The 26,311-nt window shown below is 39.5% G+C and overlaps 1 protein-coding gene across 6 annotated transcripts in view; it reads right to left on the reverse strand.

Moving 5' to 3' along the window:
* celf5a (cugbp, Elav-like family member 5a) overlaps positions 1-26,099 on the reverse strand; it is a 174,786-nt gene extending 148,687 nt beyond the window's left edge. For all 6 annotated transcript variants that reach the window (XM_056759888.1, XM_056759886.1, XM_056759887.1 and 3 more), the window contains exons 1-2: positions 25,726-26,099; positions 13,247-13,329 (exon numbers count right to left, since the gene is read on the reverse strand). In XM_056759888.1, coding sequence (XP_056615866.1) covers positions 13,247-13,329; positions 25,726-26,077 — 435 coding nt within the window. In that variant the 5' untranslated portion in view covers positions 26,078-26,099. The remainder of the gene's footprint in view (positions 1-13,246; positions 13,330-25,725) is intronic.
* Positions 26,100-26,311: the final 212 nt, after the last annotated feature.

Raw genomic sequence — 26,311 nt, forward strand, 5'->3', positions numbered from 1 at the left:
ATTTTTTTGTTCTGCTGAAGAAAGTAAGTCACACAGATTCAGAACGAAATGAAGGTGAGTAAATGATGACAGACAAAAAAGACTTAAGGCAATAATAAAAACACAAGACCCCTCGGGTGGGTGCCGGGTTACTGCTAAATAAAACCAGTGACTACCTTCTTTCTCATCGAGGGAACCAAAAGATAATATATCCTGGTGGTAGACGGCCTCCTGCCCGACAGTGACACAGATCAATACATCATAAATTATAAATAAGAAAAAAAAGCTAAATAAACCCTGTAAATAAATGTGTGTTGTCTCGTCTCCCCCCTTTCCACACCTAATGGATTGTGCATCGGCCTGGTATGTAGCTTTTCCCTGTTGCCATGGAGACCGGTCAGGCAGCCCGGAGGCGAGAGGTGACGACAAGCTACAACTCAATTTGCCTCACAAACACACGCGCAGACAACTTAAAATACAAAAAAACACACGCATAAAAACAAGGGGTGCACACACCTACACCCCAGAAGTGGGCTGGTGTGTATGTACAGTATGTGCATCTGCATGCAACATGCAGCTTATCTAAGCACACAGGGGCGATACACAATGAAGTATTACTTCAAAAGGGTGTGGTTCAGCTTATTGGCCCCTCTAAATTAATGTATCTACCCTGTTCGCTGGACGATTCGCTACTATTATATGAAAAACTTGCATCACCGTAACTTTGTGTGCTATCTAGAGGCGCCCGTGTAGCATGATTGCTTGGTTTTTTATTTTTCTGCAATATTCAGTCGTGCCTGGAGTGTGCTGTATAGTACCACGCTGACATCTTAATGATTAGCCCCGGGAGGCTTTTTGGTTTTCATCATAGCAATCCGTAATGGAGTGGTCGGCGTGGCGCGCTGCTCTGCACTGTTCATGACCAAGAGCCGCGGTTAGCTATGAAGTTTTTTATCAGACAAAAGACAAAGAGGAAAAAGGGGCGCGTTCCAGCAGTGTGCCATTACCCCCTTTTTGTTCCATGTTTTGGACCAACATAGCCTTAATGAAAGTGGACAACATGGTGAGCAGCTTTCAAAGATGCTGATCTGCTCGTCACGCGGGGCGGTTTGGCTCCGAATTGCCTCCGCATCACGCCGCGGGCAGATCACCCCAGCTGTGAGGCGTCCGCGCATATGCTTTGACAAGGAGATTTTAGGATGGCGAGGCCTCCCTCCCCTGCCAGAAGCGAGGTGAACAAATTATATTCGTGTCACTTGAAGGATTCTCACAAAATATCTTATGTGGTTGCACACTGTTGCAGCAGAATACGAATTGGTTGCACTAAATTGATACAAGGTCCTTTATATTTGTTCAAATAAACATTCATAATAATGAGTATATTGATTCTCATTTTAAATTAATTTCTATGGTTAAAAAACACATCACTGTTTGTGTGATTTTAAGCACCTTTGGTTTATTTCTACCTTACTCGCTCCAAAGTAAAACAGAAATGACCCCCATTCAATGATTAATTTCAGCACTGGACAGCGACCATGTTCTTAAATATCCAGCAGGAGTGCTACACATTTTGTTCTATGAATGACTCTTATGGTTATGATTTAATAATCATGTCCTTGAGTATTTTCAAGTAATTTGTTGAATATAAGCAAGGCTGGCTATCAAGGAGCAATTGAAAACAGATGTCAAAGATTGAAATCATAGTGAAAATAATGGTTAATCAAACTTTTACATATACACTGTCAGGGTTTGGAGCCAAACATTAAAACTCAAACCCATTAATGACTAAAGTACACAAGTAATTCTTTTTAAATTGAGAGTAAAAGCTTTCCATTGATGTGTGTTTCTTTAGGACATGACAATATTTGGCCAAGATACAACTATTTCAAAATCTGGAATTTTTTCCACTGAGGGTACAAAGAAAAAAAATATTGAGAAAATTGCGTTTAAAGATCTCCATAAGAGGCGCTGTAGCAGACCTTAGCTAAGAAGACACAGGTTTGTTTTAACGCCCTATATTGACTTAACGTTACTTCTGGAACGACGTTATGGAGAGTAGATAAACCCGAAAGTAGATGAATCTATCATTTTGACCCATACAGTGTATTATTATATTATCTGTGCTACGTATTACTGGTTTTGCGGTTCAGGGTCACATTTATTGTTCGACTGGAATTACTGGATTAGATAAAAATGCTTATTAGAAACGGGTGTCCCAATATGTTTGTCCATTTAGTGTATATTAGGGTTAGACTGATGGCTGACAGCCAACCCGAAGGGGAGCCAGCATTATGATTTTCGCTTCCCATCGTTCCTAGTGGGCAGGAGCTAAACTGCAGACCCAAGCCTCGCCCCCCGATTTCATCGTCCATCACTATGTTTTTATGTGGCCATCGCCCAACCCTAATGTATATATAGCTACACTAAATGTAAGCTCCTTAGACCAACTGTTAAATGCTTTTACAACACACGTTGGACACAATCATTTGCTGAATGAATAAATGTAAATGTTCTGTAGACCTAAATGTAGCTAATCACTAAGCTTTTGAATTAATAGTGTAGTGTTTACGTGGGGCCCTGATCTCTGACTCTAAGTGAATCAAAAAGTAATGCTTTAATTATCAGTTTCAGCACTGGACAGCGACCTTGAACTATTTTCAGCACTAACAAAACAGGCAATTTCCTTCCCATGCGAACAGAGACGTCCACATTTCACGTGTCCATATGGCACACGTTTCAAACCGTCTCAGCATGATCGACAAGAACCACCTTCCCTAGGGAACGGGACTATCAACTCAAACAACAAACATGCAGTCTGCGATCCTCGCATTCTATTAATCAACAGGCATCTGCTAATGATGAAGATATTTTACCATGCATCATTACTTCTCAACAACAACCCTCTTCCCAATGGAACTTTGAAAGAATGCATCAGCGTGCGGTAGTGTCAGCATCTGCCCCCGGCACTGGATGCAAACAATCCCTTCCACCTGAGAGGTGTTCAGGGTCACTGCCCCACACGGTGGAAGCCTTGCTGGCCTACACTCACCTCCGCGGAGATTGCAGGTGGGGGGGTCACGGACAATGCCCTCTTGTGGCTCCTGTCAATCAAACGTAACGACACAACCAACAATGAGCGGGGTTGGCGCCTTGTGTCTGCCGACAAATGTGATGCCCTACCTTCTGTGTCCAGGGCAGATCTGACTTTTAAATGAAGCATGGAGGGAGGGATAGAGAGAGATCGAGATATAATGAGAGAGAGGGGGTTCATCTCTCCCTGGGGTGGGGAGAGAGTTCTTTGCATAAAGCTCGGTTCTCGCAGCACACTGAAAGTATGACTCCAATCTGTCGACATGACCTTACGTCAGCTTTCCGAATTCCATGCACAACCTCTCGCTAGCTCCCTCCAAGCTAGCGCTAATCTCCCTTTCCTTATTGCACTATCTGTCTTTGCTGGATCTATTTCCTCAGAGACCCAGCTTCTTTTTGTTTGTCATTCTTTATCACTCTAATTCGAAGCCATCTTTGCAGCTCCACGATGCCTTGTGTGTTTCATTCCCTCTTCAAATATGGTCAGAAGGGGGCATGTGTCACAAGCAATTATGATTTGCCATGTTATTCGATGGCCTATAAAATGCTAAATTTTCCCAAAGTAGGGATGGGCAGTATCAGGGGTGTCATGGAACAATTTGACGGGGGCATCATGCGAGTGGCAGTTCTGGATCATCTGGTGCTCAAGTCAAGACAACAGAAAACAAAAATACACCACCAACTGGTTTGTTTGTACAGCTTTCCTGTAGCTCAGTGGTAAGAGCATTGCGTTACCAACGCAAGGTTGTGGGTTCGATCCAAGGGGATTGCAAATACCTATGTAAAATGAATAGGATAAAGCAATGTACGTCGCTTTGGATAAAAGCGTCTGTCAATTGCCTAAATGTAAATGTAAATGTTTGTTGTGTGAATTATTTGTGTAGGTATAGCACTACAGTTTTCATTTAGCAAGCTAAGGGATCGGGGATCAAATATACAGAAAATGAAGATAGCATAATTTGTCTCTCACTAATAGGATATATATCATGATATTGCTTTTTAATATACAACTGCTGAAATTTTAACTAAAAATAGCTTGTTTCATTTAATTCATTTTTTATTTACAACTTGATGGATGCAAACCAAAAGGTAAGAATATTTATAATGAATCATAAGTCTGGCATCAGTGCAAAAACTGCTTCCCATTATAAATCACCCTAGATAGATAGTTCCAGAAAAAAGTTGTAAAATATTCACGCAAACCAGTGAATGCGCTAAACTTAAGTTCGAATTGTGCCCAACAACACCCATTAATCACAAGTACTTCCTGTCTAAACTTGTTTAAAACCAACTCTGAATTTCATTATTTGTTGCTTTTACATGTAAAAATGGCAAATCAACTCACTTTCAACCTTTCAAATTTATGCACCGCAACTTTATATGATCATAAAAGCCCATACACCACAAAGCCGAATAATGGCCTCGTTTTTTGCCAACACTTTTTTCCAGCCCCCTGTCTGTAGTTCCCAAAAACGCGCAGCCCCTCTTAAGCTGAAGCCCATTACTCCCCACCTTTCTGCAGACAAAGCACGCTGGGGCCACACCTGCACTTTCACACTAGCAAGGGGACAGGAAGACAGATTGGCAGGCAGAAGATGTGTCTCTTCTCCGGGCCTCGCTCAGCCCTCATTCCTGTTGTCCTGAAGCCAGACCCATCTAGATATACACCCACGAGACCCACCCCTTACAACTCTGGTTTGTGTACACACACACACACACACACGTTTTTCACAGCTAACCCAGATCACGTTGTCACATGATTCAATCCCTCAGACTCCTGCTCTCCGTCCAGCCACAACCTAAAATAGACTTAAAAAGACCAAAATCTAAAGCATTAATATTTCATTATTTTACCAGGGAACAAAGAAAGGGCTTGTGCCAGAACAGTGCCTAACTAATAGCCCGGCGTGGAGGATTATTTAGCTTTTGAGGCATTTTCCATATCTATGAAGACCATATTTGTGACGGAAGGAAGAAACTGGCAACGGTCCCGGGTTTCAGGAGAAGCGCTCATGGCTCACGAGAAGCAGACCCCATTTCAACCCAAACCATAAATTTTGTTCAGAACTATCGGAGGGTGAGACTTTACATACTTTTAACCTGAAACACCCCAGACATGGAGATGTAGGAAAAGGACCGATCTTAGGACATAACCATTAAAACTGTTTTGCTGGTAAAAGGAAGAAAGCTATTAGCTTGTTTATTTGCGGTTTTCGATGTTGCTATGCTACTCAAAAGAAGGTGCAAAGTGCAAAGCCTGCTTTTCACTAAACACCTTAATAGAAGTGTTAATGGCTCATGGGAAAGTGATGTTTGGCTAAGCATCTGGCTTATCTAGTAGTAAAAGCAGAAGGGGAGAGGCAAGCCTAATCGAAACGAATACACAAACATGGCAGTGTGATTTTCTATCATACATTTGCGGTGCAGATAGAAAGAAGAGAGAGAGAGACATTTGCCATATAGAAAGAGAGAGAGAAAGAAAGAGAGAGAGAAAGCTCAATCTAGCTCTTGCATTTCACATCAAGTTTTTCTCAAGAACTTGCTCCAAGGTTTACTGAGGGAGAGAATTCCCACAGGAGCACTACAGCGCAATGGATTTTTACTATGTACATTACACCCTGTGCCATTAAGCCCCCTCCACACACACACACGCATGTATTCGCACACGTATCGTGTTACTCCGCAGTCATACGTCTGCATCTCGCCGTGCCGGTGGAAAGCCATAACAGAGAAAGCGACGCTATAAAACTTCATGAAGTGAGAAGCACAGGCTCATATGCAGCTCGGATGGGATTTCTCATATGACGGCACTGGAGAATTTCTATTCATCACGGAGCGCCGGTCGTGTAACTGCATTACCACGAGCCCGGCCACAAATATCCACACTGAAAGAGAGCTCACAATCGGCTGGTTCATTTCATTGTCAAGTCAATGAATCAGCGTGTTTGAGAGTGAGATGGAGAGAGAGAAATAAGTTCAAACCAATAAGGATATTGAAATAGGCCTGTTTGCCTTGTAACTAAAGGTCAACAATTAAACAATAAGGACAATAGCAATTTATTTTACTTACATTTTTGGATATGGTGCTTTAGTCATTTTCTCACAATTTCTTACGGTTGTGTATTGTATTTGTATTGTGAATACAGCAGCTGCGTCCCAATCCCAAGGCACCAAGTGCCAGATCCTTATAAGTGACCAAATTGGCAAGCACTCCATAGGCAAAATAATCTACTTTTTAATGCATGGACCCCTCTTAAATCATATTGTTTTTGTAATCTTGATCATTTTGATTAGTTTAGTTTTTAATGTTATTTCTATAAAAATGTTTCCCTTCTAATAATTGATCATTTGAACGTTTTGACATCATTCGACTTTTACTGACGTACTGTAAAGTGTCATGAACTCTCATGTGAGACATGGCGTGGGAACCCAAGTGCAGGCAGAGGCAGGAACAAACAAGGAGGTGAAGGGGTTAACAGATTTATTTAACAAATAACAAGACTAACAAAACAGGTAAAACAAAACCCACGAGGGGGAAAACAAGACAGGATAATATATATATAAATAAAGACAAGGACACTAACCAACTAAACTAAGAAAACAAACACTGGATACAAACACTAAACTACACTTACTTTGACAAGGGAATACAGGAAACAGGAACAAGGACACTTGGCATAGCGACGAGAACAAGAACATGTACAGCATTCAACGTACAAGAACACGTAATCACATTCAGCATAAACACATTCAATGCACGAGCAACGAGACAAAGAAACATGAGGAGTCTTTATAGGGAGACAATGACAGGATAATTAATAGGGGACAGGTGAAACAGATGAAACACTAAGGGGAAGCTAATGACACGAAATGGCGGGAAACACAGACGAGACTCGGGGAGAGTATGGAAGCCCAAAAGGTCCAAAATCTCTCTCCCCACATGAAACAGGGAATTCTGCACTGGTTCTGTCCCAAGACCAAGAATAAGCCAAACAAGATAGGCAGAACCGTGACAGTAAAGTATATAAAGTAAACTGTAATTTCATGTTTCAAACAGAGGAGATGTAGCCATGCCTATTATGCTTCATGCATTTGATTTAATCATTCGCCAACCATCTTCAAAGAGCACTTGATTTGAAAAAAAAAATACTTTGTCAACCTACGTTCACACCCAGAGTGTCACCTCCCACTTTCTGCTATCGTCAAAAGCTAAATATGGAGTTGTGTTAGCCTTCCAGTGTAAGCAATCAAACTCTGCTGTTGCCTTTGTTTCAACAGTGCTATACCAGGAATGAAATGAGAGTTTGTTGGAAAGGCACTGTTTTTTTTCTCTGCAGGAGGAGCAAAATGAAAATTGGCCAGTTTGCAGGTTTGCCAGAGACGGATGTGATAACAAGCATGGGATCTGGGCGTAAAACACACACCTTAAATTACACCGGATTTGTACCGGGGTAGAGCAGGCTTGGAGGAAACAGGTGAATTTGCAATTCCAGCAGGGGTGTGGAGCCCCGCGGACAGCAAGCGGAAACGTGGCGAGCCCGTCTCATTTTCTCTGCGTGGCGGGCCTTCTTGCATACACACATCTGTGAATGTGAAAGAGCGTGCCTACAAACAGTCTGTTTTCTCAAGGATGTAGTTGGCATTATATACACATGCTGCCATCTTTTAAGTTGCGTGCCAAAGATCTCATTTTAGGTGTCAAATGAGCTGTTGTTTCCGTGTGTATATGAGGGCTAGCTTTCTTTATGATCAAAATACATTTATATTTAGACACTGTTGAATAATAGGCTCCTTTACCATTCCTGTGTACATATGGCAGGTTTGGCAAACCACATTTGGTTTGCCAATCAAATGCATAAAAAGCAGACCCCCTAAGCATTGTATCATGAATGACAGCAAGTTAGACTAATGCATTTCAGCACTGGACAGTGACCAGTTAAGCTACTACTTAAAGGGACAGTTCACCCAAAAATAAAAATCCTGTCTTCATTTACTCCAAATCTGTATAAATTCCTTTGTTCTGATGAACACAGAGAAAGATATTTGGAAGAATGCTTGTAACCGAACAGCTCTGGGCCACCATTGACTACCATAGTAGGAAACATTACGATTGAAGTCAAAAGTGCCCCAGAACCTTCCTACAATCTTCAAACTATCAGTTCAACAGAACAAAGAAATTTATCAAGCAATTTTACCCACTATGGTAGTCAATGGTAGCCAAGAAGTGTTTGCTTACAACAATTCTTCCAAAAATCTCTGTGTTCATCTGAACAAAGAATTTATACAGATTTGGAACAACTCGAGGGTGAGCAAATAATGACAGAAATGTTATCCTTGGGTGAACTATCCCTTTTAAACTGAACCAATCTGTTGAATGAGCAATGTAGTATATCTCTCTCTCTTTCTCTGTTGTATTTTTTTTCGTCTCCTGAATCCTATGCCTGGCGGGAATACCATAAATATCTTCACATATTCGTCCATCTAGATCTTTTAATATATTTCGGATCTTCACTGTAACCATGTTTGCGACATAAATCGATGAATTAAAAGCAATTTAGACAGATTCTAAAAACGGTTAGCCGCGGTAATGTAACAAATTCAATTTACAGTTATGAATCATCTTTTTCACCAGCTGCTTGGAAAGTGAGGTGCAAGTTTCATATAAATATACTGCATTTAAAAGAGTGCTTAAAGAAATTTGAAAAAAAAAAATTACATCACCATACTGAGTGACCATGGTTAAATTAATAGAAAATACAGTGGATGTATAAAAATACGAACGTATTACTAATAAATATTATTTTGTTTACTAAATAATAATATGATTACATTTATTTTATTTTAAAGCTAATTATTGAATTATATAGTTAAAAAGAAACAAAAATGAAAAGCAAGAACCGAAATTTAAAAGCACAGTTCACCAAAACTGTAACCTGTATGAATTTCGTTCAGCTGCAGAAGAAAAATATATTTTGAAGAAAGCTGGTGACCAAACAACTTTGAACCCCATTACGAGAGTCATATACAGATATTAAATAAAATGAGGGTATATAAATGCCCTATTAGGATTTTTGGGTGAACTGTCCCTTTAAATAATCTCAACCATTGTAACCTTTTCCTGAAAGACCCCTAATCGTACATTTTGGATGTCTCCCTTATCTAACAAACCCATTCCAGACCTTGAAAAAGTTGAATTAGCTGTGATAAGGGAGACATTCAAAATGATACAAAATGTCCATCTCTACTCAAAGCACACATACAAAACACAATCAGCTCTATCGAACTCCCTACGCACAAACACACACCGATCACCGCCGTAAGCCCTAGATGCTCATGACAAGCTGCCATGTATACATGGTGATGTTATCGCCACATCTCGCACATTTCAGAGTTGATGTTCCTGAGAGGTCACTGATGGGGAAGCGCACAATCGAGGCGGACAGCTGTCAGAATGCCTTCCGCGCCTTCGCCCAGCTTTCTCCTCCTCTGCCTGAGGGTGTCCTCTGACAAACACGGCTACTTCTATAATGGCGCTAGCATGTACCCCTCATGTCACAGCATGTTCTCTGCGAAATCCCAGCTGGAATTAGGCTGAGAGGATCTACGTTGTTAGACATCAGTGGTTATATGAGTTTCATACACAACCCTGGAAACCCAAGCTTGGTCTCAATATGCTATATTTACTTACTATATTAACTTAAAGGTCCAGTGTATGAAATTAAGTGGCGTCTAACTGCTCACTCCAATCCTCCTCCTCGCTTTCGAAGCACCAGGGTGGCTGACACGGAGATAAAATGTTGTCAATTTTTCGCTGTTTTGCCGAAGGAGATAACGTATTTACGAAACACGTTCTAGTGAAGTTTGTCCATTTAGAGCTACTGTAGAAACAACATGGAGAATTCCATGTAAGGGGACCCGCTGTGTATGTAGATAGAAATAGCTCATTCTAAGATAACAAAAACATAATGCTTCATCGTGTGAGGTCTTTATACACCTCTGACGACATAGATATGTATATTATATTGCATTTCTATCAATAGATCCTCCTTAATCTAACACATTACACCTTTAATATACTGACATCTGAAGCCATATAAAATGATCCAAACCACCAATGGCTTCAACCGAACAATCTGTTTAATTTTGATAGCCATACAGAATTCTACACCATCAAAGCAGACAGCCACATAAAAGAGACTTAAAAGCATATCCAACAGGATTGAATATAGACAAACACCAGACCGTATTTTGTCTAGGTCCTGCAAATAGGCATGTCATTCAGGAGTTAAGGACAAAACGCGAGCATAAATAACTTATAGGTCCCTCTCTTGGGGAATCCTAGTTTACATGAATTACTCCGTAGCCTCTGGCAATCTGCATATCAAGCAGGATTTAGCAAACAAACAACTGCCATATCTACTTACCATCAGCAGAGGTTGTTGGAGATAGATTTAGGGGTACACTCACTACAAGCTCGATAACTTTAAGAGCAGAGAGGAGTTCTGTGCGTGTGTACATGTACCCAAAACACAGCCATATAAAACATAGGCGTCTAGTTCCCAAACTCTTCAGCAATACCTACTACCTTATTCACAGCTGTCTCAAGGGACGATAATACCGGCAAGTGAAGCTGACGCAAGGACGTCGCGCATGTACAGAGTGCGTCTCTTTCAACCCGCGGTGAGAACGAGAGGTTGGGGTGTATTCTCAGCGGGGCTGGACGACACGTGTCAGATTCAGAGTAACCCCCTTTATTTCTTTCTTTTGCAAATGTTCTCAGGAGATTAAAACCGGTGTGTGGGTGGGCGCTTGACACAGTTGCCCTGAATTCAACATGATGCTAAATCGACGTCGCATTTTGCCTGTCATTGGCTTCTTATATAAAACGTAACATACATTAAATCAAGGGCCAGTCGGGTAAGTCGTTTATATTGACAGGATGGCAATTCGACCAATAACAGCAATAATTGTTTTCAATTGGGCGGAAAATGAATCATTGATACATCATGCTTAAGTGAATGGTATTTTTAAATCATGTGTACTTTGTCAGTTGTCTGTAATTTTTGATAAATATAAGTTTGTTAACTAATGTATATTTAGACATGACTGAAAAAAAATAAAAGATTGTTACTTACCTAAACTAAACAAATGCAAATATTTTTTCTCTAAACACTTTAAACACTATTAAGCATGTGTTAAGCATGTTAAGGAAATAAATTCATTTGAAGATAAACAGTCACACCATGACTTGGCCAATTCATCTAGATCAGTGGTTCTCAAACTGGGGACCCCAAGATGGATCCGGGAGGGAACAGATTTTGTTTAGTCAGAATTTTTTTTTATAATACAATGCAATGTAAATCACATTGCACAAATGAATATGTTTTTGGTTTAATTAAAATTCTTAGTTTAAGATTTAGTCTAGGTCTAAGTTTAGGTCTTTATATGGGGATTGCAAAGCGACGCACTCTACACAATGGGGGCTTTACAAGAAAAGGTTTTGAGAACCATTGATCTAGATGAAAATAACAAAATATTCACTTAATTCTAAACTTTATTCTGCATTTGTGCACAAACCGCATTCTCAATGTTCGAATAATTGAAATATTTTTTTTTAAGGCCAATTTTAAATTAAATCAAAAATCCTCATATGTGACCCTGGACAACAAAACCAGTCTTATGGCTAAATTTTTCGAAATATAATCTGAACGCTGAATAAATAAACTTTCTATCGATATATGAGTTGTTAGAAAAGGTCAATTTCTGACTGAGATACAACCCTTTAAAACTCAGGATTCGAGGGTGCAAAAAAATCTTAATATTGAGAAAATTGCCTTTGAAGTTGTTAATCAGGGGCACTGTAGCAGGACATCCACTCACGAAAATAAAGTTTTTATATATTCAAGGTAGGAAATTTACTAAATATCTTTATGGAACATGATCTTTACTTAATATCCTAATGATTTTTGACACAAAAGAAAAAGCAATAATTTTTACCCATTCAATGTATTTTTGTCTTTTACTAAAAATGTTCGCGTGCTACTTAAGACTGGTTTTGTGATCCAGGGTCACATATGTCATTCACCCAAAAAGTAGATAGACAATGAATGCTGTTTAAATAAAAAAGTAGTATACAGTATGAAGACCATTTTGCAAGACGTGAACAATACTGGTCCAAAAAGACTTCCTATTCTGATTAGATTTCGATTCACCTTTCGATACAGTTTTGTTATTTGTATTTTGTTCTAAGGTGTAGTGTTAAAAAACTGAAACAGAAAGAGCTTCTGGACGAGTGTTGTTTGTTGCAAAATGGTGTATATAATCTAAACCATCCAAATCAGCCAATTCGATAAAATGAGCGCTACTGTAGACAAAGGAAACCCGTTTAAAAGAACGTATTCAATTACTGCCGTCCAGTTTTCTCAGCTGTAAAGCGGTGTATACGATATGATGTGCCTTAATTAAAAGAAAACAGTAGCTTATTACTGGAAAAACTACATTAAAGCAACCGATCTACCATCACACTTCTAAGAAAGTGAGTAACTTTTAATGAGTTACTCTACGACACTAAATTGTTGGCAAAATTATATTCTATCTACTAACAACAATCTAAAGATATTCTAAAAGTAGACGTATAAAACATTATGGAAAAACGCCACATCTTTAATGTGAAGTATGTTTCTCTCTTGTCTGGCTACATATCTAAAACCGTATATTTTTTGCTGTCATACCACGTCTAGACGTGCTTCCTCGCTACTTCCAACGCAGCTGCTATCGACTGCCACTCTCGATTCCACAACCCTCAATGGAAACACTCTCCTTTGCACCCCGCTATGTTTATTTTTGTGCGTCCGGAACGCTTTTGTGCAACTGGACAACAATGACTCACCAGCTTTTTGCGTAAATGGAGCAGTTTAGAAAAAATTGAGAGAACAAATGAATTGACATTTGCTATCGCTGCATCCCCGAGCCGTGCGCTGAAAGCATCGGATCAATGCTCCCAAACGCCCCGGGGAGAAGTACCATGGAACAGCTCAAAGCCTGATCTTAAAAGGCTGGGTTATCGACTGATTTCTGCTCCAAAAGCTTTAGCTCCCCGTCTAAAACATACAGGTTTAGCTTGACTGGTGCGGTGGCCTCCTCAAGAGTCGAGGCGAAAGGCTAGCAGCGGACTTACCCCCGGCAGAGTCTTCTGTTCGTGGAGGGCGTTCTGGGCTTTGATGGCCGACTCGCGGGCGCAGTAGGTGAGGAACGCGCAGCCTGCGTTACAAAGAGGAAAGAAGAGTTTTAATGACTTGGATAGACAGTGGTGTTCAATTCAGTACGAGTCTGTGGGTGGCCAATGTCATTTGAAGCGACCGAACAACTTTCTGTGTAACAACTTACTGTGGTGAGACAATCAAGGAAATTTAGATGCCTTTATACAAAACAACTTACGGGTGAGAATAATAGAAGAATAACTTACGAATGAAAATAGAAGAACAATTCATTTGAGGGAGAACAGAATACAAGCTGATCAGCGATATCAATACAATACACAAGGTCCAAAAAAGATGTTATTTTTGTTATTATTAAAGACAGTTCAACTAAAAATAAAAAAATATTTTTTTAATTGTTTATCGATTAATCGTGATTAATCAATTCCAAATTAAATGTTTGTGTTTACATAATATATGCGTGCGTTGTGTGTATATTTTATTGAAATACACAAGCTTAGATGTATATATTTTTTTAAAGTAATATATATTTTTATCATTTAAATTATAATCAAATATAAACTTATATACTGTATATTTAAGTAAATGTTTGTTATATATACTCACATTTGTGTATGCATGATTAATCGATTTGACAGACTAATTTTTATGGATTTCCTTGCGTGTGGTTCCCAATGGTTCCCATTACTTTCATTGTGAATTTTGTGTTACACTGATTTTCAACAGAAAAAAAACATTACTTAAAAGTAGTCCTAAAATGTCCAATAGGTCTAGCTAGTTAGCCAAGTGCTCCCAGAGGAGTTGTTTCACCAGCCATATTCTATAGATTGCAAGGGATTTCACCATTCATGTGACGGTTGTGGGACAGCGAGGGTGAAGGTTGCAGAAAGTGACTTTGTACTACACTATAATGGTGGTCTTCATTGAATTCAGCTTTCACATCCACCCACAACATTGTTCCCAACAACCATCACCGCTCTCCGGCTCTAAAAAACGAGCCAGCACAAAGCACTCCACGTCCCTTACAATGACAGGGCCAGAGGTGCCTTGAGGAGTCCCTGTGGACGAGGTAAATACAGACAGTCTATTTTCTAACATGGGGGAGACTGTCCGGTCCACTTTACACTGGATGTGCTTGTGTGTGTTTCCTTTTTGTGTGCACGGTCCAAGCGAGTCCTCAGATTTGCCGGACGTTCCTATTTGAAGTTGGAACAAACCTTGACTACCATGACACTCTGACAGAGAGAAAGCCAGTAGTGGAAAACAACAAGAAACTTCAAGCCTCTGGGGTGTCTGAAAGAAAATGAATATATAAAAAGATGCGCACACATTTATACACCAGGCTATAAAAGCTTCTTTCCCAGGTAATGCGAAAAAGTAGGAAAGCAGGGCACAAAAACAGATTTTTTCTGACATTATCAGCACAAAAAGTAAAGGTGTTTACTGTAAAAACAAACTTTGCTTTCGTTCGGATCACCGGCAACAATAAAGCAGTATATTGGGGATAGCACTTGTAATGTATATACTGTCGGTAACATCAACAACCAAGCAGTCGCTTATTCTTCCCTCTTGCTCTTCTCCCCCTGTCCTATTGCATCTATAAGTCCTCATATTCATAACTGTATATTTATTCCTTAAAGCTGAACGCAGTCGTTTTTTCTTGGTTAAAGAGCAAATAACTGACACGCATAATAGTCCCACAAAGCTATGAAATAAAGACCACAGAGCTGGACAACATTGTGAGACTATGACAACACAACAAATATTCTTCAAATCCTTTTATGTCTACTGGATATTTTGTCAAACTAATTTGCTTTTGCGAGTCAAGTAGTCAAACATACATATTAAAGGACCAGTGTGTAAGACTAAGGTGGATCTATTGATAGAAATGCGATTTAATATACATAACATGTCTTACGAAGTGTATAAAGACCTTACATAATGAAGTGTTATGTTTTTTATCTAAGAATGAGCTATTTCTATCTAAATACACCGCGGGTCCCCTCACATGGAATTCGCCATTTTGTTTCTACAGTAGCCCTAAAGGGACAAACTGCTCTACAGAGCGCGATTCATGAATATGTTATTTCCTAGTGAAAATGTGATGTCATCTTAGGGCTGTGTCAGCCATCACAGTGCTTTGAAAGGACTGAGCCGTCGGTTGTAATTCGCAACCTCACCGCTAGATGCTGCTAAATTTTATAAACTGGACCTTTAAATGCACAATATTTATATACACTATACTTATCAAATAAGAATTGCTCAATGCTAACAACTGCTACAAAACCTGCTACAATGTAAGGAAACGGATTAACAGGCAATGTCAAAATGGGACCACATTTAGTTAAAACGCGGTTGTTCTCACAAATCTCATAACTTGCATTCCTAAACAAACAAACAAATATCCTGTGTTCTTATCTTAACTGTTAACTCACTTATAAACAACTATATTGCATTTAAATACATCAATGTTTTGTTACGTCTCATATCCACCCACCACCTGCTCTTTTCCACCCATCAATTTGTGCCGAACATCTGATCTTCTGTTTACTCAGACGCCAGATTGGATGCATTCAAAACGCATTCGTAAGGTTTGCAAAGAATATCCAGAGTAAATTAGCTGACCCAATAACATTAGCAAAAAACAAGCGCGTGTGTATGCGTGAGGAGGGCAAGGGACAGTAAAATGGATAGAGAGAAAAGAAGTAAATCACAAATTCAATTTTAATGTGTCTACGTTCTTCTGCACTTGGAGTAATATGCGAGTGCACGTCATGGGCACCAGAAACTTCATAATTGAAATCCAATCACGTATCACTGGCCTGCTGTTGCATACCAGGCACGAAATCTTGGGCTGCATGATGAAATTGTTTGAAACTCGACATAAAAAGATCACGCAAGGGAAACTGCTGACACATCACCCAAGGGACAGTCTATGAAAATGATCTACCGCATTGTTTGATAACAATCTCTAATGTTTGATCAAATGTGATTTAATAATTAACAAAGCTAGATGCGCAGCTAGAAAGCTATGGGCTGTAGTTTGAAATTGCAGCTAATTTCAGCCTTTTTTCCATTGGTTGCTGATATGTTCTTCTTGTTTTTCAACAAAAGTCTGAGATAAATGTGATGTTTTCATTTAAATGTTTAGGATTGTGAAGAAATGACATAAAATAAAGAAGATTGTCACATTTGGCACTATATTTAATTCCCTATGTAAGCAAATCTGCAAATGAGATTGACCATATTAAAGGGATCGATCAGCCTAAAATGTACATTTTATTTTTTTCATATTCAAAACCTTTATAACCTTTTCTTCTGTGAAAAGAAGATATTTTGAGAAATGTGGTTTTGAGTCCATACAATGGAAGTCAATGGAGTTCAACATTCTTCAAAATATCTTATTTTGTGTTCTGCAGAAGAAAGAAAGTCATTCAGGTTTGAAATGACATGAGGGTGAGAAAATGATGAATGGTTGGTCTTAACCATCCCTTTAAATCTTAGTACAAAAGGTCAGATTTCCCTGCTTCCACTTAAAACACCCTAGATACTCTTTGGAACATTCTCAAATCATGCTGGGAAAACAGATCATCAGATCGTGCACAACCTTGCGGGGTCCGTGCCAGCTCGAGCGCACACCGTCATTAAAGCCAAAAGGGTTTCAGACGATTTAGAAGCCCCCAAGTGCTCAAACCTCTGGACTCCACAGTATGCATTTAAAATCCTCTCTCGTCAAGTCACAAAAAGTCCAAATGTAGCTGAGGCTGGCAAAAGCATTCTTCTCTCTTCCAGTAAAGAAATGACATCTAACCCCTGTGCTAATAAGCAATCCTATCGACAGAGGCCCATGAGGCTTGCAGGTCTATGGAACGGCGTTGAGCCTCACGGAGAGGTAGAGAAGCAGTGCAGTACTGTAATTAAGCAAACTGAATTGAAGGTGCCGGCCCCCTCCACCCCTGACAGCCCCCATTTGCCCATTTTTAATAGCGGAGCTAAGCCTTCGCACCATTGCTCCTGCCCCCCCAGCGTCCCCTCATAATTGTGTGCGAGCCCTGAACTGTGAGGTGCCTGTTAAGTGCGAAGGCCCCGGCGCTAAATCTGCTCATGTGCTCTAATTCTATCGTTCTTGCCTGAGCACTTTGCAACTTCGCAACTCTCGCGTCATTCACACCTTTCGCTCTTTCCTCTGCACATTCAAGTTTAGCTCGGAGAACAAAGCACTGGAATTCGGTTTTGATGTTACCTGAAACACAAAACGCTAATGTAACGGAAACCACCCAAGCATTTTGGGCTTGATAGTCGCAATTTTACATGACAGAATGATAATAATTTTTTATAACATGAGGAACAAGCTGTTTGTACTGTAATGCAACGACTTGACAAAGCCAAGAAAAGGGACGATAACCACAAGTTATACGCTGCAGTGACAACCAATAGGACCAGGGACAGTGGTGCTTGCTTGAACCATCTACTGTGAGATGACGCATAATAATCGAGTGTCAGCAAGATGGAAGAGAATTTAATGTAACCGTGAATGATTTCACTGTGCTGTATGATCCGTCTCTCCCACATGCGGGTAACAATAAAAATGATGCGTGGAAAACAATCCAATTGAAATTGTTGGTATTGTGAAAGTTTGATTCATGCGCTGATAATTATTCATGTTGCTCATCATATGATGAATAATGCAGGACTACAATTTGTATATAAAAACACTTTAGAGTACATTTTGTAAGCAAGATTCATTGTCGAATAAGAACGATATCTATTTTTACTGATAATAAATCTCACTTGTGATCAGATTAATATCTACGTCTAGGTCTTATGATAGGGCATCCAGCAGGAGGAACGCCTACTAGCAACTAGTCAACAATATCAGATTTACATTACACTATTAGTGTGGCCAAATAAAAAATGCTATTGATCAAATTCACCTTCTGATCTTTAGATTATTTTGTGTTTAAAGTGGGTGCAAAAGCAACACTTACAGTGCTGTGTTCAAGTCTCAAGCAGAGACTAGCACTAAATTATCCACAATGTTATCATATGCGTAGTTTTACTAAACCACAATACTAGTTCAATATTTCCGAAAATATTTCTAATGTTTTCAAATGAAAGTACTTTCATTATTTACTCACCCTTATTCAACACCTGTATGACTTAATTTGTTTCTGCAGAGCGCAAGAGAATCTATTTTAAAGTACGTTGGTGACCAAACATTGACCCCCATTGACTTCCACTGTATGGACGCAAAACCACCGAGACATTTCTCAAAATATCTTATTTTGTGTTCCACACATGAAAGAGTAATAATAAAGGTTTTGAACGACATGACGGTGAATAAATAATTTGTCATTTTTGAGCGAACTCCCTTTAACATCACGATTATTGTCAATACCGGTATATTGTGACACCAACAGCAAAGTATCTTGATGACCTCCAGGGATAAAAATCACTGTCTGTGTAAACAGGACGTGTTGTGTAGACTGCCGTACAATAGAAAAGGGGGTTTGAATTTCTCTAAAGCAGTCTCTCAGTTACTGTCCAGACAACAGCATTGTCCCTGCCCTCGCCTAATTACTTTCTAATGAGTCTTGTAATATAAGCGGTGCGCTAGCGTAACCTGTAAACCTTAATTAAGGCAGCCACCTCTAAATGTGCACAACCGCCATGTACCGATCTGAGTTATAAGGACGTAATTCCTCACACGGGCCATGAAAATACAGTTCATAAGAATGGATGGATGCATCATGACGGTCCCCATGCTAAAAATGTAGTATAAAAATATATTGAAATTACCTTAGTATTGCAAATGTATATAATGCAAAATGCATATTACAAAGGCTTGCGATGAATGAATGAAATACGTTTTAAAGAGACAATGTGCAATTTTATGAAAGAAATTTGTTACCAAAAAAAAATGTCATTGCCTGCCACTGTATCTGTATAAACACCTCAAAAAAAAATGATTCCCTAATACATAGGCAACAACTTTTTTGACGTCATACAACTCAGATATCCCTAGATCAATTCCTCCGTTTTGAATTTCAAGTATTGAGATGTGACACTGTTTAAGATGTCTTGCAGCATGCTGGGAAGTCCTCGCTCAGACGACACCAGACATTTACGCAGTCCAGGACGGGGACACTGAAACAAAGACTCCCTCAAAGGAGAAGCTTTCTCGGTAGGCTACATCTGTCTCCCTCTCTCCCCGTCTTTAGAGGGTGGCTGGCAGACGAGTTGTGATGCCAGCACTGGCAGCTTAACCTATTTTCGGAAATACCACAGATTTCTATTAATAGCTGTGCTGAGCAGCAGGCCTCTCTGCACATCCCTGACGGGTCCCACAAACTCAGTAGTAACGTCCTCTCACGGATCACCTTTCAGCTACGCTCATGTCAAAGCATTACTTCACGATGCTAAAATAAAAACAGCAACCTTACTCCGTGAAAAGGGTGTTATGTTTCTAATATGTTTGGATGTAGAACATGAATAATGTAATAAATAATTCCCTTGCCTAAAGGATGCATGTGACATCACAGAATGCATGTGATGTCACAGTATGATTTCTATTGGAAATAACACGTATGGAATAATAGAGCATCAATAGTAGTTCTAGTTTGTAGATCATGCCAATGTAATCGACCTAGAAAACGTGGGTATGGTATTTGTATATAAATTGTGCACATTTTTAATGTTTGGAGAGACGTAGATAACGTTTTGTATGCACAAAAATGTTTTATCAAATGAATAAAATGGAAAAGTATTTGTTAAAGTTCCAGCTGGTGTTTTTTTGAAGTATCTACTGATAGAAATTCAACATAATATGCATTGCTATCTGTTCAGATGTGTATAAAGACTTAAAGACTAAAGTGTTACGTCTTTATCAGAGAAGCTGCTATACAGAGCGTGTTTCGTAAAGACGTATCTCCTCCTGCAAAAGAACGAAAACATGATGACATCTTTGTCCTGTGTCAGCCACCGTAGTGCTTTAAAATTGAGGGGTGGAGTGAGCCATTGGTTGCAACTGGCAACCTCACCGCTAGATGCCGCTAAATTTCAAACACTGGACCTTTAAGCGATCCCATTCCAAAAATAAACAAAATTAGTTCTCATTGAATAACGTTTATCTAACGTTTATCAAATTTTAAAGCAGGCGACCATGAAGATCCCTTTACTATTCAAATATTGACTAGTGGAGTTGATAAACTGTATCAGACGTTACATCATTAACTAAAACACACAAATTACAAGGATCTAAGCACTGATGCAACACTGTGACACAAAAGAATCATGATATATCGACATTCCATTGTATCAGCACGCCCCATCACTGCAAGTACCTACGAATACCAATGAAATCGCATTGTTTATACGCATTCCCATCCTGTCCACTCTCAACATCGCCGACACTCACATCTGCCCCTCCATACCTCCCTCTTCATATCAAATCCTATTGTTTCCGCCCTCTCCTCCTCTGCAGGGGTGGATCTGCCTCTCCCATCCTGTCAGAAGGGCTCGTCACTTCACGATGCCTCCGGATTAAAGGCATCATTTGTTTTCAGAGGTTCTGACAAACACTCGATCTCTCTCAGCGTGTTCATATATTGTGCTTAGCCCTCTGCCTCGCCGTCATTTTTCGCCTGCCCACTCCGGCTCCGTGTGTGCGCTTGGCATTTGTCACAGCTCTCTGACTGACATAATGGCCATTCCCTCCTTCTCGAAATCAAAGGAAGCCGGGAAAAAGGCTTTACTGTGCAAATTCCGAAGAGGCATTTACATATTTCTGAGCCGTTCTCATCAAGTGCGACGGAAATCTTCTTTATTTATTCATTAGTCAACATGCCGGGAATTCATTTATTATACGTTGGCCAACGAACGTCTTAAAAAAACAAAAATGCCTAATTTCTACAATAGACATTCTTTTGCATCATATGTTTTATTGTCTCGTGCTTTGTCTTTACAGTTTGTTCGTTATTGCATTTTTCTTTAACAACATTCTTGAACTCAGTCTGTAAGGTTTCAAAATATGAAACACAATTGCAAAAGTAATTTACTTCTCTCCCCTTTATTGTATTGGCTGTCCACCGTTCCTGGCATTTCCACCTCAAACACCAATGGTTGAACCAACGTTGCCGTTTTGATACACAGCAGTGACACAATATTTCTAAAACACAAACACATTGGGTACAGGAAATTTAATGGGCTTTCTATTACCAAATAACATTACGACACTTTTGAAGATCGGCTTATTATCCTCCATAAAGACAGTCACTAGGGAGAGATTCACAGTATCTCAGAATAGCGCATCAATAATTTCTGTTCTTGTTTTATGCCCGGTCCACATAAAAGAAGAGGTTACATAGGGTCACTGAACCTCTTTCCAGAAGGATGTCTAAAATACTCTACTGTAAGTGCCATCTGCTGATGAATGGTAATAGCCTTAAAAAACACACACTCACACTTTCCATCAAAGAAGAAAAATAACCTTCTCCGTATGGAGGCAAGTCCATCTAAAGGCAGGTAAAGGGGAGCTAAATGGCGGGTTCGTATGAAAAGACAGGTAGCTAAAAGCAAAGCTCACCGGTGGAGGATCTCATTTTGACATTCGCATCAACAGTTTCTGCCTGAAGAGCGGCTAAAGCTTTGCATTTTTTATGAAGCAGGCTTGTTGTGTATTACAGTATTTACAGATATTTGGGTGTTCGGACTGTCAGACTTTTTAAAGGAACAGTTCACCCAAAAACAGAAATTCTGTCATGATTTACTCACTCTCTAATTGTTCCAAACCTGTAGGCTATATCTTTGTATGGTTGAATACAGAGAAAGATATTTGGACGAATGCTTGTAGCCAAGTAAGTCTTGGACCCCATTGACTACCATAGTTGGAAAAATTACAATGGTAGTAACAAGTGCCCCAGAACTGTTTGCTGGCCTACATTCTTCAAAATAATCCTCTTTTGAAAAAAAAGAAAAAGTAAAGTCATTTTCCCTTCTATGGTAGTCAGTGGGGTCCAAGATCTTTTTAGTTATATTAATTCTTCCTCCGTGTCTGAGAATACCTTTCTCTGTGCTTATCAGAACAAATACTTGTATACAGATTTGGAACAACCTGAAGGTGAGTAAATGATGACAGAATTTTTATTTTGAGGTGAACTTTCCCTTTGAGCTACAGTGTAAAGCCACTCGACATATTTAACATCCTGAGCCAAAATAAATCCATTTAATAAATCTAGTGAAGTCATCATTATACAGTATATCTGCATGGATCAATTCTGTATTATTTTAACATGTATATTAAAATAGTTTTTCCCCAGTATCAAGCAACTCTTCTCTTGCATCTAAATCTGTATCTACAACAGCCTCAACACTTGTAGAAACTCACAGCCGGGCTATTAGTTTTTGTGCTGTTAATCTATTCACACGAGGAAAGCTAGAAATTAAAAGCCTTTAATATTTCATACTTTTATAATTCATACTTCATCTTTTTATGATTTTCATCTTATTTCTTCTTCACTCATAAATGCATTAGCACAATGGTCCCCTTGACAGCTATTACTTATTGACACTTCATAATAGCAGATGGCAAAGCGTCTGCATTAGTCAGATACTTCATTCTGCATCAGGCGTCTAAAGAAACTGTTTGTCTTTGTCTATGTGTACTGCAGTGTTTGAACGTTCTATGCCCTCCGTGTTGTAAATTATAGTGAAGACGCAAGCTTATCCTTGGACATCAACTGCAGAGTGCAAAATGGGGGTAAGAGGCTTTCTAAGCAAAGCAACATCTATTCATCTAGTCTATATTATGCTCATGTAAGATTATAAAAGCACATAAACCTTTGGAGGAGTAAAACGTGGATGTTTCTACAACACCGATCCATAACACAGCGTTATGTATAAATATAGTGATATAGATACAAAAACTTAAAATTAAAATGCCAAGCTCAAGTGAATACAGGTGAAAAGCCTGAAGGTACAATGTTCACCTAGTAATACAAATTGAGAGAATTGTTAGGCATGGAGCAGCTCTCCTAACAGTATATTTTATATTGAACACTGCAGGGTGGGACAAGTACAAGATGCTTTAATTGCAGACGCAAACGCTGAAGGACAAACTAACCGATCCGAGCGACCAAAACCTCAGACAATAACTACAGTTGCTAATCCCCAGTCATTACGGCCATGCTTTATTACCACGCTTAGCGAACTAATGCAGTGTTTTCCTGTGTGGATTAGCAGGTTGACTTACTGTAGCTCAAAAAAGTGCCCCCACCCACTGCCCATATCGCCCTCCCTCCCCAGTTCCATGTTCCATCCTTATGATCCTTTTAGAGTGAACAACCTCTTAAAACACGAATGTGTGGAAAAACAGGACACGCAAATGTCTAGTTTGCACTGCTCTGCTAAGCCACTCAAAATGGATTTCCTTCCGTGGATTTATTTTTTTCAATTGCGTATATGCAAATAGAAGGATTTACAAAAGAGACTACTGGCGTTGTGACAAACATTGATTTTCCTCTTCTTGTGTCTTCTGGTCCTTAAATGATCTTTTTGGTCTTGCTTTCTGTGGGTAATAGTACTCCATTTTTGTATCGCAAAAATTACATTAGCATCCTCGGCTGCATTTAGGCCAAACATTTGAACAACCCTGAAGTCTACATTACCAATGCAGTCCCTCCTGAGCCTACTCACAAGATTGCACGATATATGCTGACTTGTCCTTATAGTCATATCCCCTCGTAGAATAATGCATAAGATTACACAAACCATTCATCCTGAAGACAAAACCTTTAGAACCCACATTCCATTTTTTATTTATTTACCTACTTACATCACGGATGCACTCAGGTAGTTTCAGGTTCACATCTGGGCCTATGATGTTGAAATCTGCCACTTAACTACAATGTAGATAACCAGCTAAAAAAAAACGTATGATGTCAAAGCCTATTAGAAAATGACTAAAGAAATATTTTCCAACAATTTTCTTTACTCAGTAGCTCATGAAAATAAATTCATTCTATGGAGGTAACAAGAATACATTAAAACCCTTCAATGCACGTAATTGCCATTTATAATTATGACTTAGCATGACACCAACTTTCCAATGGCCTGCTAGTACTTGAAAACTCAACTGTGGTACCCTCAGATTTCTGTTTCGTAATCCATTACTTGTCAAGACTCCAAATAATTTAGTTATTTTCATTAGCTATTAATCCTTGAGGATTCTTTCATTGAAGGGCTCTTGCACGACACAAGTCATTACAGGTAGGAATACGTTTCTTTGTCCTCTAAAGCCAACAAATGCTTTAACTGTAATGAATGTAGATGACAAGACGTAGGCTATTCTTTATAGTATATGACTAGAATAAAGTCAGCTTCTACCAGCCTAAACAGTGCTAAGGCTAAAGTTATTACAATTCTGCCAAACGTAAAATGCACAAAACTCACCTCTTCAAAATCAAACCATGCATTATCATTTCTTTGGAGTTAAACCCAATTTTAAACCCCAGTTATTCTAAAACTGGGCTAACGTTACTCAGGGTGGTAAATATTGTGGATGAGCGCTCAAGCAAATACAGCCTTATTAGCATAATTATAAACACGCCACTGATATGAAGCTTAATGGCAACTGACACTAACGCAGATAAATGTGAAAATTCGGTTCCCGAAACATATCGCTCGAGGAGAATAACTGACACGTCGGTGTCGCCCACGTCGACAGATTACACCAAAACGGAGGTTTAATTTGAGTCATTGTCTATTTGTTTGAGTGGGATTTATGACGTCTTCCATGCCAATTGTCAAGCAGAACGTCACGCCACAGCGTAGAGCGCGCTGGTCGTAGTAGTTCACTTAATGACGCACAACCCAAACGCGTTTTAAGTGCAAATATGATATCATCCAAAATCCATCACCGGTGTCGTCCGATAGTTCGTTCAGCTGAAATATGTCCACGTTTAACAGACAAAAGAAAGACTACGAATAAGAATTTTAGCACAAGCCGCGTAATTTGCCCCAGTTTCGAGAGAGCGCGACTGAAAGCGCCCAAAATGAAACAGACCAAAAGAAAAGCAACCTGCCAATTTCATGCATGTGTGGAAATATGTATCATTCATAAAGGTAATGCTAGAAAATAGGTTCAAAACTATTGGAACAAGTTGTTTAAAGGTTGCACCTGTTAAATGGTATAGTAGCCTAGAAGAAACATAGGGTCTTATTTCATCACAAAAATGTCATGTATGATTTACAATAAATATTACGCTAATATAACGCATGCGTCATTAATAGACATATTGAGCAAACATAATCTGACAAATATATATAAAGTCTAACATTATTGTGTCACTAAAATTGTTGCGTGCTTCCAGACAATAGCAACAACAAATTTACAAATCACAGCACTCTTACTAGAATCACTGAATTGGGATCACGCGTTTACCTTTGTGCATGCCGGTGTAACGGTCCTTCAATACTGTCAATTCGTGGATTTTCCCAAACTGTTCGAATAGGGGCTTCAGGTCTTTTTCTTCAAGGTTTCGCGGTATTTGCCCGATAAAGAGTTTTATGGCATCTTGGTCTTTCATGGTGCCGTTCTCCGGATGAATGGAGATGGATTCTGACCCGTTCATGGGTTTAGGAAATGGGATCTGAGCGTACTGGTGCGGGATAAAGAGGAGTGGATGTTGGGTCGGTGCTGCCCCGGGTCCAGTGAAAAGCAGGCTGGAGTATGCGGGATGGGGCGGCTGTGGGTGCTGCTCCGTTCTTCTCTCAGTCTGAGTGAATCTGGCCATTCTGAGCTTGGAGCAGACTGGATAATAATAATGACAACACGCACACACACACTGAGAGAGAGCGAGCAGTCATCTGGAAACACAGACTTACTTTCTAGGTGATACACACACATAGACAGTGGATGGTAAAGGGGGTGGGGGAGACGGACTGGAATACGCGCCATTTTCTGCTCCTGAGTGACACCCAGTGGCCAACGAGGGCGATTAGATATGTTGTAGTAGAATCAGAGTGGC

The sequence above is a fragment of the Triplophysa dalaica genome, chromosome 10 (genome assembly GCF_015846415.1).
Source record: "Triplophysa dalaica isolate WHDGS20190420 chromosome 10, ASM1584641v1, whole genome shotgun sequence".
Taxonomy (NCBI): Eukaryota; Metazoa; Chordata; class Actinopteri; order Cypriniformes; family Nemacheilidae; genus Triplophysa; species Triplophysa dalaica.